Source organism: Seriola aureovittata, chromosome 2 (genome assembly GCF_021018895.1).
Source record: "Seriola aureovittata isolate HTS-2021-v1 ecotype China chromosome 2, ASM2101889v1, whole genome shotgun sequence".
Lineage (NCBI taxonomy): Eukaryota > Metazoa > Chordata > Actinopteri > Carangiformes > Carangidae > Seriola > Seriola aureovittata.
Window position 1 is genome coordinate 2,773,387 of NC_079365.1, and position 15,943 is coordinate 2,789,329.

The window sequence follows — 15,943 nt, forward strand, 5'->3', positions numbered from 1 at the left end:
CAATGTGTCTATGCCCTTATGTCTTTCTGATTGTGTTGTCTGTTTTTTCACCAATAAATTGTGATAATAAAGAAACAAAAAACAAATACAACACTGTAAAAGTGTAAAATATGGCACCTTAAAATGTTAAAAGTTATATTTGGAGTGAGAAGTGCTGCCTAGAGCCCCCAAAAGGCCTGGAAAAGTAACACCTTTCTATTCCGTAACATGTCACTGAGTTCAGTGAGTTAGGTTCCTTCATTAACACATTTCTGACAGTGCCTGACTGCCAGCCTAACACACAGGAGGCACACACAGCCACGCTAACCTACTTTTTCAACAACTTCTGGGAAATAATAACAATGATCCTATCCTCATTTCAACCTGCATTTTCCATCCACATTATTGGTATTACATGAATTTCTGGATGTGTTGGGACGAACTCACTCTCGCTCTGTCCGTCTTTCTGTCCTCCTCTCTCTCCATCTAATATCTCCTCTGGAATTATTAGATGGTCGTCTACTGCTGTGTTGCATCATGTTTAATGTGATACAGCTCAGCAGCGTGTAAGGACAACAGAGACATTTGTGTCTTTATTCATATATTGATGCATACTGAATGAGAGAGAAGTCAGATGTACGTATAATAAGCCATTTTCCTGCGTCCAAGTCTTAATATCATTTGGTTGTACAGAGGTGAGTTCAAAAGTTTTACCAATGCCTGGAGTGGGACTTAATCGTATTCTGCCTATCCTGTGGTAGTCTGGGTAGACCTTATTCTTTGGCTTCCTCTTTGTAGGAATCTTCAGTGGCTCTTCCTCTGAACAGCTCAATTCTGCAGTAGTCGTGAAATCATATTTTTCACATTCCTTTCTATTATTTAAAAGCCATTATTATAAACAGGTATTATAGAATTAATAATACAAGCGCAGATATTTTTGGATTGAGATAGTCTGGGATCACTTGTACGTACACGGGAAGAGTCAGTGATTAACAGAAAAGTTGAACCAATTAGCATTTTCATATTCACATACTTGTATGGGCATTCTAGAACCATATTAAAATAAAAATGAAAACAGCATTTTCCATTTCATTTTTAAAGTCTTAACCTGGCCTATAGTGGACAATATTTAAATGCAATTTGCAAAACATCTAGGCTGTGCATTTTCATTTATATGTCACCATGCTCTTTTGAAATGTCAAACAGCTTTTTTTTTGTTGACTGTCCTCCTCTCTATTGCTCTTTCTACCAGTTTGGTCGGACTGAAGTGATCGACAACACGCTGAACCCCGACTTTGTGAGGAAGTTTGTCCTGGACTTTTTCTTTGAGGAGAAACAGAACCTCCGCTTTGATGTGTAAGTGGGAACATCTCCGCCTTCTCTCTCTACAGCACCGCTGTCTCTTTCCTTTGTTATACCAGGACTTCAATCAAGCCCCCTCTCATTTTGGCCCGCTGACTCATACCCACTAGTTTCAGAGTCCACCAGTCAAAACTGATTATCATAAAAAAATTTGAAGCATAGAAGCAGTAAATGTACTCTTCATTTTGTCTATATGTGTGATAATTAGCCTAAAGATAGGATTGAAAAGTTCCTGGTGCCTGTCATGATGGGTCAGACGCCACGCCCCCCCCCCCCCAGGGTTTGACATTAAGGGTGACCTTCCAGTCTCTTCATACATACACTCTAATCAAGCTCCAGGAACAGGGTCAGGCTACAAGGAGGTTTTGGTGAAGTATTTTTCTCATACAGTCATAACAAATACATCGGCTGTAAACTGACAATACATTGAAGTCTTTGTAAAATCAGGTCCACGTTAGGTAAATTCTGCATAATGACTGCACAGATCATATGTGCTGACAGTCATGTACAGTATGTCCATGTCAGTCTGTCGGTGGGTCCAGACTGAAATATCTCAACAACTACTTAATGGATTGCCATAAAGTTTTTTGGCTGAACTGCAACAGTGGGGTCAGACCTATAATCACCAATGTCCCTGACTGACTGACTGACTGAGTGATGATAGTTCCACCACTGGTTAGTCGAGTGCCGAGCCTCAGTCTACTGAGCTGCTCTGGTTTCCCAGCTGCTCAGGAACTGCAGGGAAGAGGAGGAGCACTTCCAATACACTGAGCCTCTCCTCCATTACAGCAAATAAACTACTGTCATTTCCGAGCAGGAGAGAGGGAGAGAGAGAGAGAAGTCATCAGTAACGAGGCTTCGTACTAACGACTATGACCAACTCTACATATCAAACAGAGGGAGTTAGACATAAAGACCTGCCTCTAATAAAAGTCTGTTACTTTCTGGAGCTGAAGTAAATAAAGAATAAACTATTGTGGATCCAGATGGAGTCTGTGCTCTGTGTGAGGGACTGAATAAGAAAGATGGTCTGTCTCTGGCCCCAGAGGTTCACCTGGTGGAGCATGTGTCATTTTGACTTAGTCTTTTCCATGTCGGCCCGGATTTGAGTCCAGCCTGTGGCCCTTTGCTGCACGTCATCCTCTCTCTCTCTCTCCCCGCAATAATCTTGTCCCTCTCTTCTAACTTTCTCTCTGATCATTTTACAGTAAATCCAGCTGAAATCTCAGCTCAGTTTTTGTCTTTCATTTTAGGTTTTGGTGATTTTGTCGATGACATCACAGTTATAAAATCAGGATTTGACCATATTATTATTGGTCACTTTTCTGTTGTAGATACAGCCTCACATTCCCACACATACAAAACTGGTGAAAACACCACCGTAGAAGCAGAAATAAATGGATGTTGAGTCTATTTCCAGCATGGCCCAGATATGGAGTCCCAGGAGGACACAGTGGTCTCCCTGATATGGCGTTATGAGGGTATTCCAATAAAAGGGAGCATCCCAGTAGAGGAAATCAATTATTAATCACCCACCTCTCAACCTACGTTATTTTTAGCACACTTGAGTCACAATGGATAGATGTGGAGCAAAGTGATGTATTACTTCCATGAGTAATGGGAGATGAATGGACTGAATTGATGGATCGTGACAGCAAAAGCAGTACATCATCTGAGGTATTGCCACTTGTACTAGTAATTTTTGAATGCTGGATTTGCCTGGTAGTTATATTACTATTTTTCCACTGTACTAAATTTCACTATAGCTAATCCATGTCATATGCAGTGACAATTAAGGTTTGCAAAGGACTGCAATATATGAAATACCATCTAAATCATTAGATAATTACATAAATAAATAAATAAATACAGCTATGAAATAAATCCTGAAATAAATAAATGAGGTAATATAGAGATATAGAAAGAAATGTAAATAGAAATATATAAGTGAGTCAATAAATACATAAATAGCTAAATAAATAAATATTTTAAGTAAATAAATAAATTAATAAATAGCATTTTAATTTTGAAATGACATTTTTATTTCAGGGGACTTTTATTTTATAATTCCACATTTATTTATATCCGGAGACTTTATTTCCTAATGCCACATTTATTTCCCAGCTCTTTTTATTTTCCATCTGTTATATTCAAATGAGGGGGCGTGGTTATCTCACAGATTCAGACCAAAGCAACAGCACCAGAACCGCACTGAATCACACACGGATCAAGCTCACCAAAAGTTTCTGTGATACTGTCAACAGTTGCATTTATTTATTTATTAGATTTGATTTAGATGGCATTCCATAGCAACACATACCATGTGTTATTATTGTATATTTTTGTGATTGTCAAGGTATTTTCAGTTGCGGATTGCTACACTTTTACTGTGACCATTTCCAGCAGGAAGAGTGCAGTGGGATTGAGTCAAAAGAAACTACAATGTGTGTGTTCATGGTAACGAAGGAGCATATCACCCAGTGTAACAGTGTGGCTCACTGATGAGCCTGTGTATATTCTCATTTGTCCAGGTCATAGTATCCTAAAGGAGTTTTTTAAATCGAAAACAACTGGACTAAGTTATTTGTCTGGGAAGACGTTTCACCTCTCATCCAAGAGGCTTCATCAGTTCGTGTACGCATCTGACCAGGCTAGGATGCTCACTGATGTGTTTTAAATAGCTGTGGAGCTCTGTGGCACACAGGGATAAGATAGAGTATCATACAATACTTGTTAGTAGGGGCATTTCATGGCTGTTTTTGGTGTTTTCACTGCATATCTTTCAGAGAGAGTTGTTGCTGCTATGGCTACTGAGGCAATGTCAATATTCTCTACTTTAAATTAATAGCGATAGCGTGAAACTCCAATGCCTCAGGTCCCAGCCAATAAACAACAGGAAAACCACATGAAGTTTTAACATGTGAAAACATGAATAGAATAAATGAATAAATGGTTATCATTATGACATAATTAATGTAACATGTTTTGCTGCCGATATCATACACTCCCCTCCAAAAGTATTGGAACAGTGAGGCCAATTCCTTTATTTTTGCTGTAGACTGAAAACATTTGGGTTTGACACCAAAAGATGAATATGAGACAAGAGATCAACATTTCAGCTTTTATTTCCAGGTATTTACATCTGGATCTGATACACAACTTAGAAGATAGCACCTTTTGTTTAAACACACCCATTTTTCATGTGAACAAAAGTATTGGAACATGTGACTGACAGGTGTATATTGTTGACCAGGTGTGTCCTATTACAATGATTATTCAAACAATAAATAGCACTGAATGTCTACGCTCAGTTTCAGATTGGGATTTTATAGTTTTTATATATAGCATTTATAGTTAAAGGTGTAACTAACATGAAAACCAGAGAGCTGTCTATGGGTGAAAAAAAAGCAATTGTGAAGCTGAGAGAAGATGGAAAATCAATTAGAGCCATCGCACAAACATTGGCCATAGCCAGTACAACCATTTTGAATGTCCTGAAGAAGAAAGAAACCACTGGTGTACTAAGTAACAGACATCAAATGGGTAAACAACAGCAGCAGTTGACGACAGAAACATTGTGAGAGCTGTAAAGAAAGACCCTAAAACAACTGTTAGTGACATCAGCAACAACCTCCAGAGGGCAGGAGTGAAGGAATCAGAATCTACTGTTCGCAGAAGACTTCGTGACCAAAAGAACAGAGGCTAAACTAGAAGATGCAAACCACTCATTAGCAAGAAGAATAAGAAGGCCAGGCTGGAATTTGCCAAAAAAGTACAGAGACGAGCCTCAAAAAACAAAGTTTTATGGACTGATGAGGTAAAGATGAACCTTCACCAAAGTGATGGAAAGGCTAAAGTTTGGAGAAAGAAAGGATCTGCTCATGATCCCACACATACAAGCTCGTCTGTGAAACACGGTGGAGGTAATGTCATGGCTTGGGCTTGCATGGCTTCTTCTGGAACGGGCTCATTAAGCTTCAGTGATGATGTAACACATGATGGCAGCAGCAAAATGAACTCAGAAGTCTACAGAAACATTTTGTCTGCAAATTTAAAGAAAGATGCAACCAAACTGATTTGGAGATCCTTCATCATGCAGCAAGATAATGACCCAAAACACACAACAAAGGAGTTCATCAGGGGCAAGAAGTAGAAGGTTTTAGACTGGCCAAGTCAATCTCCAGACTTAAACCCTATAGAGCATTTTACCTGCTAAAGAGGAGACTGAAGGGAGTAACCCCCCAAAACAAACAACAGCTGATAGAGGCTGCGGTGAAAGCCTGGAAAAGCATCACAAAAGAAGAATGCAAAAGTTTGGTGATGTCAATGGTTCACAGGCTTGATGCAGTTATTGCAAGCAAAGGATTTGCAAATAAATATTAAGTCTTATACACGTTAATCTATTTTAAGTCTATCTGTTCCAATACTTTTGCTCACCTAAAAATTTGGTGTTCTGTTACAAAAGGTGCTATCTTCTAAGTTGTGTATCAGATCCAGATGTAAATACCTGGAAATAAAAGCTGAAATGTTGATCTCTTGTCTCATATTCATCTTTTGATGTCAAACCCAAATGTTTTCAGTCTACAGCAAAAATAAAGGAATTGGCCTCACTGTTCCAATACTTTTGGGGGGGGAGTGTAGATGTTTATTAACTGAACAATCAAACTTTGAAAATGATATTTATCTGTTCTCTTCCAGTGAAGAGGTGTATGATTCAATACAGGAGTGGCCATTATATTATAAATCATTTAGCAAGAATGAATTTAGCAAGAACTACAGTAGTAGACCTACTGTGTGACATAGCTGTGTTTCAGATTATTAATGTATATTTAGGAAAACTACTAAACTAGTTGGTGAGAACAAAAAATACCTTAGTGATTTTCTTTTTTTTTTTACAAGATGAATATAAAGTCATAAATTCCTCTTAAGAGCTGTGAGGTGGGACCAGGGGGGAAGTAGATGTATGTTCAACAGTATTTGGAGATAGTACTCTTAGTGACAAAGCAGACTCTGAATACAACGTTAAAGAGGAGGAGGCTGCCTCAGCGACTAAACCTGTAGTAGTGAGAGCATATCAAAGCCCACCAGGCCAGTCCAGTGGAGAACTGAACAAATACCAGCGACCCAGCTGTGAGCGCTAAATCCATCACATTGAGAGTACAGGTGTTGCAATCATTGGTTATTGTAGAAAAATGTAATTAAGGCTGTTCTACATTTTGTCTCTGTTCCTAATGGAATGAATTGGACCTTAACTGTGCAGTGGTGTCTAATTAGGTTTTTACATGAGCACTGCTCTCTGCTGTCTCCAGGCTTAGATTGTGAATGATCGGTTGACAGCTCTGATCCTCTCTTCACTCAATCATCCATGTCATTATGACATGATTAATGTATGACATGATTAATACAGCAAGGCTGCAGATCAGATGATACAACCACAAAGTCAATCATTGATCTTAGGCCTAAGGAGTTCTAGTTTTCAAAACTAGAAACACCTCTCTATCTCTCCTCAAGTAAAGTTATCACCTCACCAGAACCCTTGATTACAACAAATCAATTGTAGTGTACAGACAAGCTCAGTGGCTGCATGGCCAGTATATTTTCTATTATAGTTTTACTAAAGGAAAAACTTTTTTGAGACATTCCCAGGTAGGGAAAAAAAGTAAAGCAGGGTTTACCTCGGGCTCCAAAATCACTAAATCTGCCCATGGTACTGGTGGTAGCAACAGTTGTCCTAGTAACAGTCTGATTTCAACTAGGCAGTAGCTACAGCAGGTTGTAAAATACAAGGACAATATGTATTATTTTAGTAGTTTTACTTTCATTAAACTGTGATAGACGCATCAGCCTCATCATCAACCTTACCATGTCATTGATGCATTGCCTGGGCTCTGATGGATGTGCTGGATCTGAGTCTACTCTTTGGGCACTTGTTCACCCATGTCATTGCACTGAGGAACCTTCTTCCCTTTAACTTTTCAGCTCCACCCTTGTTTCATAGCATGTTTTTTTATCCATTTTATTTTCCCCACTGATGCACAGGTTAGGGCTTAGGTCCAGGTTTCATCACATTCTGATGTGGAGTGTCTGATTGACAACAGTGATGGGAGAGGGGGTGGGGCAAACCCACGTGGACCAAAGTTAACTGGCTAGGAGGTAGGGATATCTTGAACTATATGGTCTACCAGCCAATCATTAAAACGACCCCACACACCACCGTCTCACCCAGTAACACTATGGGCCAGTCAATCAAGGCACATACCAATCAAACTTTATCTGCATTCAACTGCAAGAAAATGACAAGGCAAAGATTAGAGTGTACAGGAAGCCAATTAGCTCAAAGTCACATTGCACATCAACTCTGACCAGACACTTAAAGCAGCACAGCATCAACCTGGAAGACTGTGCAAACTGCTATTGTGTCCACAGATACTTCACCAAGGTAATTTTGTCATTGTGTTCATCTGACAAACAGTTTGTATGTTTGTCAGTTAGAATCACAGACCTCTCACTGTTCTGCATTGCATTAGTGTTTTCAATGAAATCACAGATATGTATGAAAGCAAAGCCAGTGACATGCACGACAAAAAAAAAACCCAAAACAGCTACCACCCCAAAGGGGAAACTGTGCACAGCGCATCAGGACAGTAACACTTACCTGCTTTGGCAAACAAAGCGCAGCCCAGCTGAACCAGCACACAGCTGAACCAAATCACCAAATCAGCGAGTGCAATCAGCACCAGGTGTCTGCTGCCACCCAAGGCACGAACAAACTTACAAACAAAACAACCAAAGTGGACGAGCAGCCATTTCTTATGACCCTGACTCAAGTGGCCACAACAAAAGGGAGACACACCATGGTTAAGATTAATAAAGAATATTCTTATTAAACCAAAATAGGAGACCAAATTAGATAGTCTAAGTATGAGGTGTAGAAATCAGTAAAATCAGTAGTGTGTGGTGTGCATGCAAAGCTAAAGAGAGAGGTTTTATATACTATATAAATATATACTATATAAAGAACACATGCCACAGGTGTTCCACATATCCTAATCAGCTGCAGACAAAGACACAGTTCAGGAACCCACACCCCAGAGTCACAATACACACACACACACACACACACACACACACACACACACACACATATGATTTACTGAGAGGCTGGACTGAGAGTCCAACCCAACATGAGTTTAACATGAGTTTATATATATATATATATATATATATACCCACATTTCATTGTTGTGACTGAACATTTTATATTTACAATTAGTTTTTTTCTGAAGTCAGTTGGACTTTTATTGAAATATCAAAACAATGTATTTTCCTGATTAAGACATCGGTGCAGCCTGGTGGTTGGGGAACACTGTTGTGCTGCATGATCAAATATTTTGAGGAAAGCAAGTGCATTGTCTTTGAACATTTTACTGACACGTTCAGCATCAATGTATTTTTCGTCAATTTATTATTTAAAGAGAAACCATAATAAATACATTTTTTTTATGGTTTTCTTTTTTCTTTAAGGCTGTACTCTCTGTTGTTCTTCGTGTTAGAGGATAATAGTGTGTATTCTAAAGGAAACCTCCCTAAAGTCTGCTGTTTTTTCTTTTTTTTTCTTTTTTTTTCAATTGTAGGTATAATGTGGATACCAGGAGCTCCAACCTTTCCAAACATGTAAGCAGTCTATTAATATGTTCAACAATGACATGGTATGAAAATGACAAGAAGCAATAACAAAAAAATCAAGAGTGAAAGATATTTCTGAATACACAAAGATAATACTGGAGTGTAAAAAATGTAACAATGTAAACAAACAGTTTGTAAACGAACTGAAATCAGAGGGATAATTAGGGTTCTAAATGATATACTGTAGATGTAATGTACATCATTTATGTACATTGGTTGATTAAAGTAGAATTCACAATAAAAGTATATTAAATCAGCTCAGAACAAAGACTGATCCTGAATATTGCAGCCTTTATTAGTCATTACCTTTATTTGTGAATGAATGTAATTTTTTACATCAACTTTTATATCAACTTTCATTTTGTCTCTCCAGCTTTTCCTCTAACTTGTGTCTGCCTTTCCTTACTGCCTGACGTACCTGGATGAGCAGAAGGTAGGCTGACGTCGCGTTGCATCCCTTCATTTCATTTCTCCTGGATGGAAAGAGTACTGGAAAACTGTACTCAAGTGAAAGTAGTGCTATGTGGAAGAAATGTTACTGGAAGCAACCAAAAAATTAAAGTCAGACACTCTATAAATCAAATAGTAGCCACTTCTTAACAGGAGAATAAGGGTTAAATGCAGAGATGTATTTAACCACATAAACTCCACAGCGGCTGCAGCTGAAAGACACAGGTGAAACACGTTGATGCTCCACAGTGAGAAACAACAGTCAGTCATTTGTTGTACTAAGGGATCATTGGAAACAGCAGAATAGTGATGTACAGCTCACTGAGAGTAGAAGTGATATAAGCATATGTGTGTAAATGAAAATCTGTGTTTCTCATTCAATGACCATGTGAGTCTCCACTGACCTAAATATAGTAGAGATAATAATATATCACATTCATGGTTATCCGGTAAAAGGAATGATGCACTGATGTGGATGGTGTAGTATTAACTCAGTGTGGGTCTCCTCTCTGTGAAGGACTTCCTGGGTCAGATGTTCTGTACATTGGGGGAGATCATCGGCTCGACTGGCAGCAGGCTGGAAAGGACACTCTCGTAAGTACAGCACACACAGACACACACACACACACACACACACACACACACACACACACACACACACACACACACACACACACACACTGAGACCAGACATGAATTCAGATAAAGCAGAAAAAATAAAAAAAAATAGAAAAAAAACACTATACTGTAAACACAGAAAATCATGGCAATTGTGCACACGTGGGCTCATGGATCCCGCCGTCTGTTGGGGTCTGGCCACAAGACCTCATCGAGTATATGTTGGGTATTGTGTGGACCTAGTTTTGCGTGATGATGCAGAAGCCCTCGAAGGCTTATGGCGGCACACAATGTGATATTTCCCCCGCGCTGCCCCGGGATGTGCACAATTGACCTTTGGCCAATTACATTACGACCCCGTCGTCTTGTTATGCTCAGGTCGAATCCAGCTTCATCAATGAAAATGAATTCATGAGGCTGTGCAGCTCCATCCATGGCCAAGATTCTCTGTAACAAAACAAAAAACATATTACTACAGTGCTACACATACAGAACCCCCACCCCATCACACAGGTACCTGTGTAGCAGTGGCAGCTGCTGGTCTTATAATGAGGTGAAGCTCATTTTCGGCCTACATCATAAAATGTGTCCGTTTATTTAAATGTAATTTCGCAGAGAGACAGAAGAGAGTCGCCAAACACAACGCTAGTCGTTTTTAACAAAGACAAAGTCGCTGAGGATCAGTAACGTCTCCAGATCAACTCCGAACAACGGAATGAAAAACTTGAAAACTGCTCCGGTGGATGCTTATACTTCAAGATCGCTGATTCGCTCATTTCACTGTCAATCAAAAAGGGACTCAGCCTCAGACAGATCATCCAATCATCATGCAGAAGCAGAGCGTCTGGGCCAGCCCACTGACCCATAGACCCCCAGAGACGCTGAGCGTCCGATGGGCGGGACAAAGCCCAGCATTTATCCAATGATCGTCTAGTTTCGCTGCAGTGGAACAACCCACTCTCTGCTTCCCCATTGAAGTCAGGAGACGCTCGGCGTCTACACTGTGTAAAGCTCTGTAGCGCTGCGGGGATGAATGAGAAGAAGTCGTGTCGGTTACCTGTGATAAGCAGCTGATTCTGAACAAAAGATGAACGTGTTCTAGCGCATATTTAGTCAATGAAATGTTCACACAACAGCACATATTTGACCACTTATTTTGTTGACATTTGAGGGGAAGCTGAGCTTCCCTTGCAGTCTTAGAGCAATCGCCACTGCTGTGTAGCTCTCCGAATGGATCCATGTGGTACTGATATGGTACATATTCAGCTGCTACTGGATTTCACCAATACTGTATTGTAAATGTAAGGGACAGTTACACTTACCTGTACATATTCACATCGAAGTCCTTTGACCCTGACACTGTTCCTCTCAAATGGGCCCCTGTAGAGCTGCTTCATGGTGATGTTGTGTTTTCCCAAGATGCATCTGATGGTGGTGATGCTCACATGGTTTATGTTGTTGAACACTTGCCTGTCTGCAAGTATTTTCTGTCGTAGCTGGTGGAGACGGATGGCATTGTCTGCCCTCACTAGGTCCACAATGGCAAGTTCCTGCTGTTGTGTGAACAGGCGTTGGCGTCCTCCCCCAGAAGGTCTTCTAGTCATTCTAGAGAAATACAACCACAAATTGTCATTGGTTTGCTTCTTTTTCTTACAGTACTATATATACTGTACTTTACTGTATATACTGTATCATCCACTGTACTGAAACATCTCAATATAAGTAATCATGGTATGTTTCACAAAAACTACCACTTTGGCTGCAAAAGGAGCATTAGCACCCTGCAATACCCTGTACACGTGATGTGGTAATGTGATATACTGTAGTACAGTACTGTAAATACCATCTGAGTAGAGTAGGTAGAGAGGTGAAGACATACCTGTTTTCCAGTCGGAATGTTCTTATTACAGATGCCACTGTGAAGCGGCTTAGATGTGGGTGGACTCTCTGCCCAGCTTCCCTCATAGTCAGGCCAAAGTTGCTCTTATATCATCAGAAATAGGGGTCTGTGCATGGCCTCTTCGACCTTGACCTTGTCCTCCTCCTCCTCTACCTCTGCCTCTCGCTCTCCCTCCACCCATGCTTGCAAAGTTCTTGAAATGGCTAAACTGAGGGCTTTTTGTAGCTGGCTGATTGGTGTTCAGTTTTGCAAGTAAGTGCCTTCAGGTGTGTATTTGAGTGGTTGCAATTACCCAATTTTTTGAACGAAGTGTATGAAATAGAGTGTAGTATGCAGGACCAAGTGTGTTGCATAAAGGAGTAAGTGTGTTGCAGAATTGCAACTAGAATGCAAAGCAGCGCTTTTGTTTAAGGTATGGGTACATGTGTTTGAGGTATGGTAACAAAAGCTTCAAGTTGTGTTACTTTAGTCTAAGCATGGGTCTATAGTGTTCAAGCAACGGGCAAAAACTGTAACATTCCTTAAGTCCATGCAGTCCATTTACCGTTTACTTAAAGATATTTATCTTTCAAGATTCACAGTGGTCACTGTGTTAGATTGGGTGATTAAAGAGTTCCTGTCATGACTTGACAAGTAAACCTAAAGTCCTGGCAGTGAAGTCAAGTCTAACAAGTAATTATCCACTCCTCACCACATGAAATACCATGTAAAGTTTAATAATTGGCACAAGCAAAACTTTTGCACTCTGGATATAGAGAACCAGTCAAAAGTTTCCCAGAGATAAAGTTTGTCCAAAGAAGATATTTTTTTTTTTAAAGTATATTTTTTTGGCTTTTTCATGCCTTTATTTGACAGTACAGTAGAGAGAGACAGGAAATGGGGAGGCAGAGAGGGGGAATGACATGCAGCAAGTCCGATGCGGGACTCGAACCGGGGCCAACTGCAGTGAGGACTTGTAGCCTCTACATATGGGACACCTGCTTAGACCACTACGCCACACAATGCCCCCAAAGAAGATTTTTTAAAGGGCAACCGGCGGTGGTTATGTTTGGCCACTGGGATAACTGTTGACTCTTTCTGTGCACTCTGTGTTGTTTTAGGGACAGCTAAAACATGTAATAAACAAAACCTAGTATCTGTCTGGACCGACTATGGTCAAATCCTGATTTTATAACCACAACGTCGTCTGACAAAATCACCAAACACAGAATTGACTGAGCTGTGATTTCAGCTGGATTTACTGTAAAATGATCACTCAGAGAGAAAGTTAGAAGAGACAGACGATCTTTCTTATTCAGTCTCTCACACAGAGCACAGCCTCTGTCTGGATCCATAATAGTTTACTCTTTATTTACTTCAACTCCTTTTATTAGAGGCAGGTCTTTATATCTAACTCCCTCTGTTTGATATGTAGAGTTGGTCATAGTCGTTAGTACGAAGCTCCCTCCCTCTCTCCTGCTCTTTTTCTCAGTGTGTCTTATGTTTAGTTATTCCTCTGCCTCCTTTAGTAATAATGATACATGTAATGAAAGTAGTTTATTTGCTGTAATGGTGGAGAGGCTCAGTGTATTGGAAGTGCTCCTCCTCTTCCCTGCAGTTCCTGTGCAGCCAGGAAACCAGAGCAGCTCAGTAGACTTCCCGTAACAAGAGGTGTAGCCCTGAGCTCCAGACCGGGGTCTGCATCAAGACCAGGAACCAGAGTTTGCATCCAGAGTCCTGTCCAGTTTAGGTTTAGGCAACAAAAGCACTTTGGTTAAGGTTAGGCTAGTTTTGGTTAAATGTAAATAAACACATTGTGTCTGAAGCCACTGTGAACTTTTTTCTGCATTAAACCAGACCACAATCTTTCACTAACCCTAACCAAGTGCTGTGAGTGTTTAAACATAACAGTTCAGTAATGCTTTAGTCACTACAAATGTATATTGTTCTGCAAGCTCAGACATTTTGGTGGAAAATAAACATGTTGTCTGTAAACATTTTACTGATATGCTCAGCATTAATGCATTTGCAGCTTGCCAAATATATTCCCATATCCCCAATATGTAAACAGAAATGTGATCCACTCGCAATAATGTATCTTACTAAATGTATTTGCTGTGACAGGGTCAGACAGGATGATGTCAGACATACTGAAATGATAACCTAAGGAACACCCTAACTATAACAGTACATAAGAATTTTAAGTTCAAAGCACAGAGGCACACATCTGAAAAACATACACGCACACAGAGAAATTATGACAGAGAGGTTTCCAAGGCAACTGAAACCATGAAGTGTATTTTATGCTACTGTATTTTATACTATAAACTGTTTCCTACATGCTGCTCTGTTCCCCTGTGCTTAAGATGAGATCAGAGCCATGGTGAGGATCTATTTTCTGATGTTGGGTGTGGAGAAAAGAGAGTCCTGTGGCATTTAGCATGTGGAGGACATGATTAGAAGGGAAACCAAACTTGAGCATCACGTTACAATGCACCCTTTTCTTTTTAGATAGCTTAAGAAAAATGTCAAAGATAACAATCATTCACCTGCCAACCTAAACTGAATCATCTCCTGCACTTTTGTAATGTACTCCACAATCAAGTTCTGCATAAAGTAGTATGGCTGCCGTGACTCTTGACCCGCTTACATCTGGCTTTTGCCAGCAATGGAAAAGGGAACAATCAGCATTTACACCTGGGTGACATAACTCTGCAGAAAACACAAGTATCTGTCGGCTCCGGCTCTGACCAGCGTTATGTAAATTTATGCAATTTTTTTCCCTTTTCCTGCTGTAACGTCTTTCAGAGCACAGACACTGTAAACACACCTGTCACCTTTCCAGAATGGTGCTGTTACACCAGAAACACTGCAACTACACCTTCCTCTGAGTGAGTTGCTGCCCTGAAATGAGATTTAAAAACACACAATCACAAATCGAAGCATCTCACACGGTGGCTCTGACACTTTTACAGGAGCTCCAACACTCAGTGTGTGTGTGCTCTGTAAGTGGTTGTGATGACATCGTGCCTTGCAGTTGTGTGAGTCCTCAGTCTGAACAGAAAACTTGACTGGCAGTGGAAAAGGGGTCAATATATAAAGTATATCCTGCCAAATTGCAAAATGTAACAAATATAATAATAATAATAATAATTCTTATTATGATAAAGTTTGTGAAAAGGACTAAATGTGAAAGATTTTTACCTTTATTTTTGCACTGGAGGAAGACTGCTGATATTTGAACTCAGCAACACCAACAAGCCCCTCCCTTCAGTGCTCCTTCAGAAGCTCTGCCTCCCAAACTCATGGACGCACATTGCCAAAGCACTGATATAGTGGTGGACTCCAGAGCATTGTATATCACGTCGAAGTGAATAGTCTTTCTCATATCTGAGGCAAAACAAACCTTATATCATCAAACTAACGACATGCACACAAACACAGCAGAGTAAAGAAAGAGTTAGTTTAGATTATTTTTACAAAACTACTATTTACTACTATTAATATTAACTGAATTAGATTTTAAAAAGTGTATTAGATCACAATCACTTACTTTATCAAAATGTGTTATTTTTAGCAGTATTACTCTTTTGATAAAACATGTTAGCCACTCAAAAATTCAAGATGGCCGCCATTTCCAAGATGGCTCACTTTTTTTTTTTTTGTGACAAATTCACCCACAATTTTTCCATTTGAATGATCTCAGTGTCAAATCCAACATTTTAACAAAGTAGAGGGCAAATTACGCATACTGTAAATAAATTAACCCTGTGAACATTTTTAACAGTTTACCTACATTTTACAAATTAAAAGTCCTGCTGAAATAGAACAATAAACAAGTTTTATTTAATTAAAACAATATTTAATCGATATTAAGAATTGTTAATTTGACATCCTCATAGTCAACAACATGGGATACAATTGCAAAATCATTTAAATCTGTCCAATGGGTAAACTCTGTGTTAAATA

General features: G+C 39.7%; 1 protein-coding gene across 2 annotated transcripts in view; it reads left to right on the plus strand.

The window, feature by feature from the left end:
• LOC130178952 (copine-9-like) overlaps nt 1-15,943 on the plus strand; it is a 56,691-nt gene that overhangs the window by 9,974 nt on the left and 30,774 nt on the right. Inside the window, exons 4-6 of one of the 2 annotated variants that reach the window (XM_056391612.1) lie at nt 1,232-1,335; nt 8,976-9,015; nt 9,992-10,071. In XM_056391612.1, coding sequence (XP_056247587.1) covers nt 1,232-1,335; nt 8,976-9,015; nt 9,992-10,071 — 224 coding nt within the window. Of the gene's footprint in view, nt 1-1,231; nt 1,336-8,975; nt 9,016-9,400; nt 9,461-9,991; nt 10,072-15,943 lie in introns of those variants that run through there. The other variant, XM_056391616.1, reaches the window with a different exon arrangement.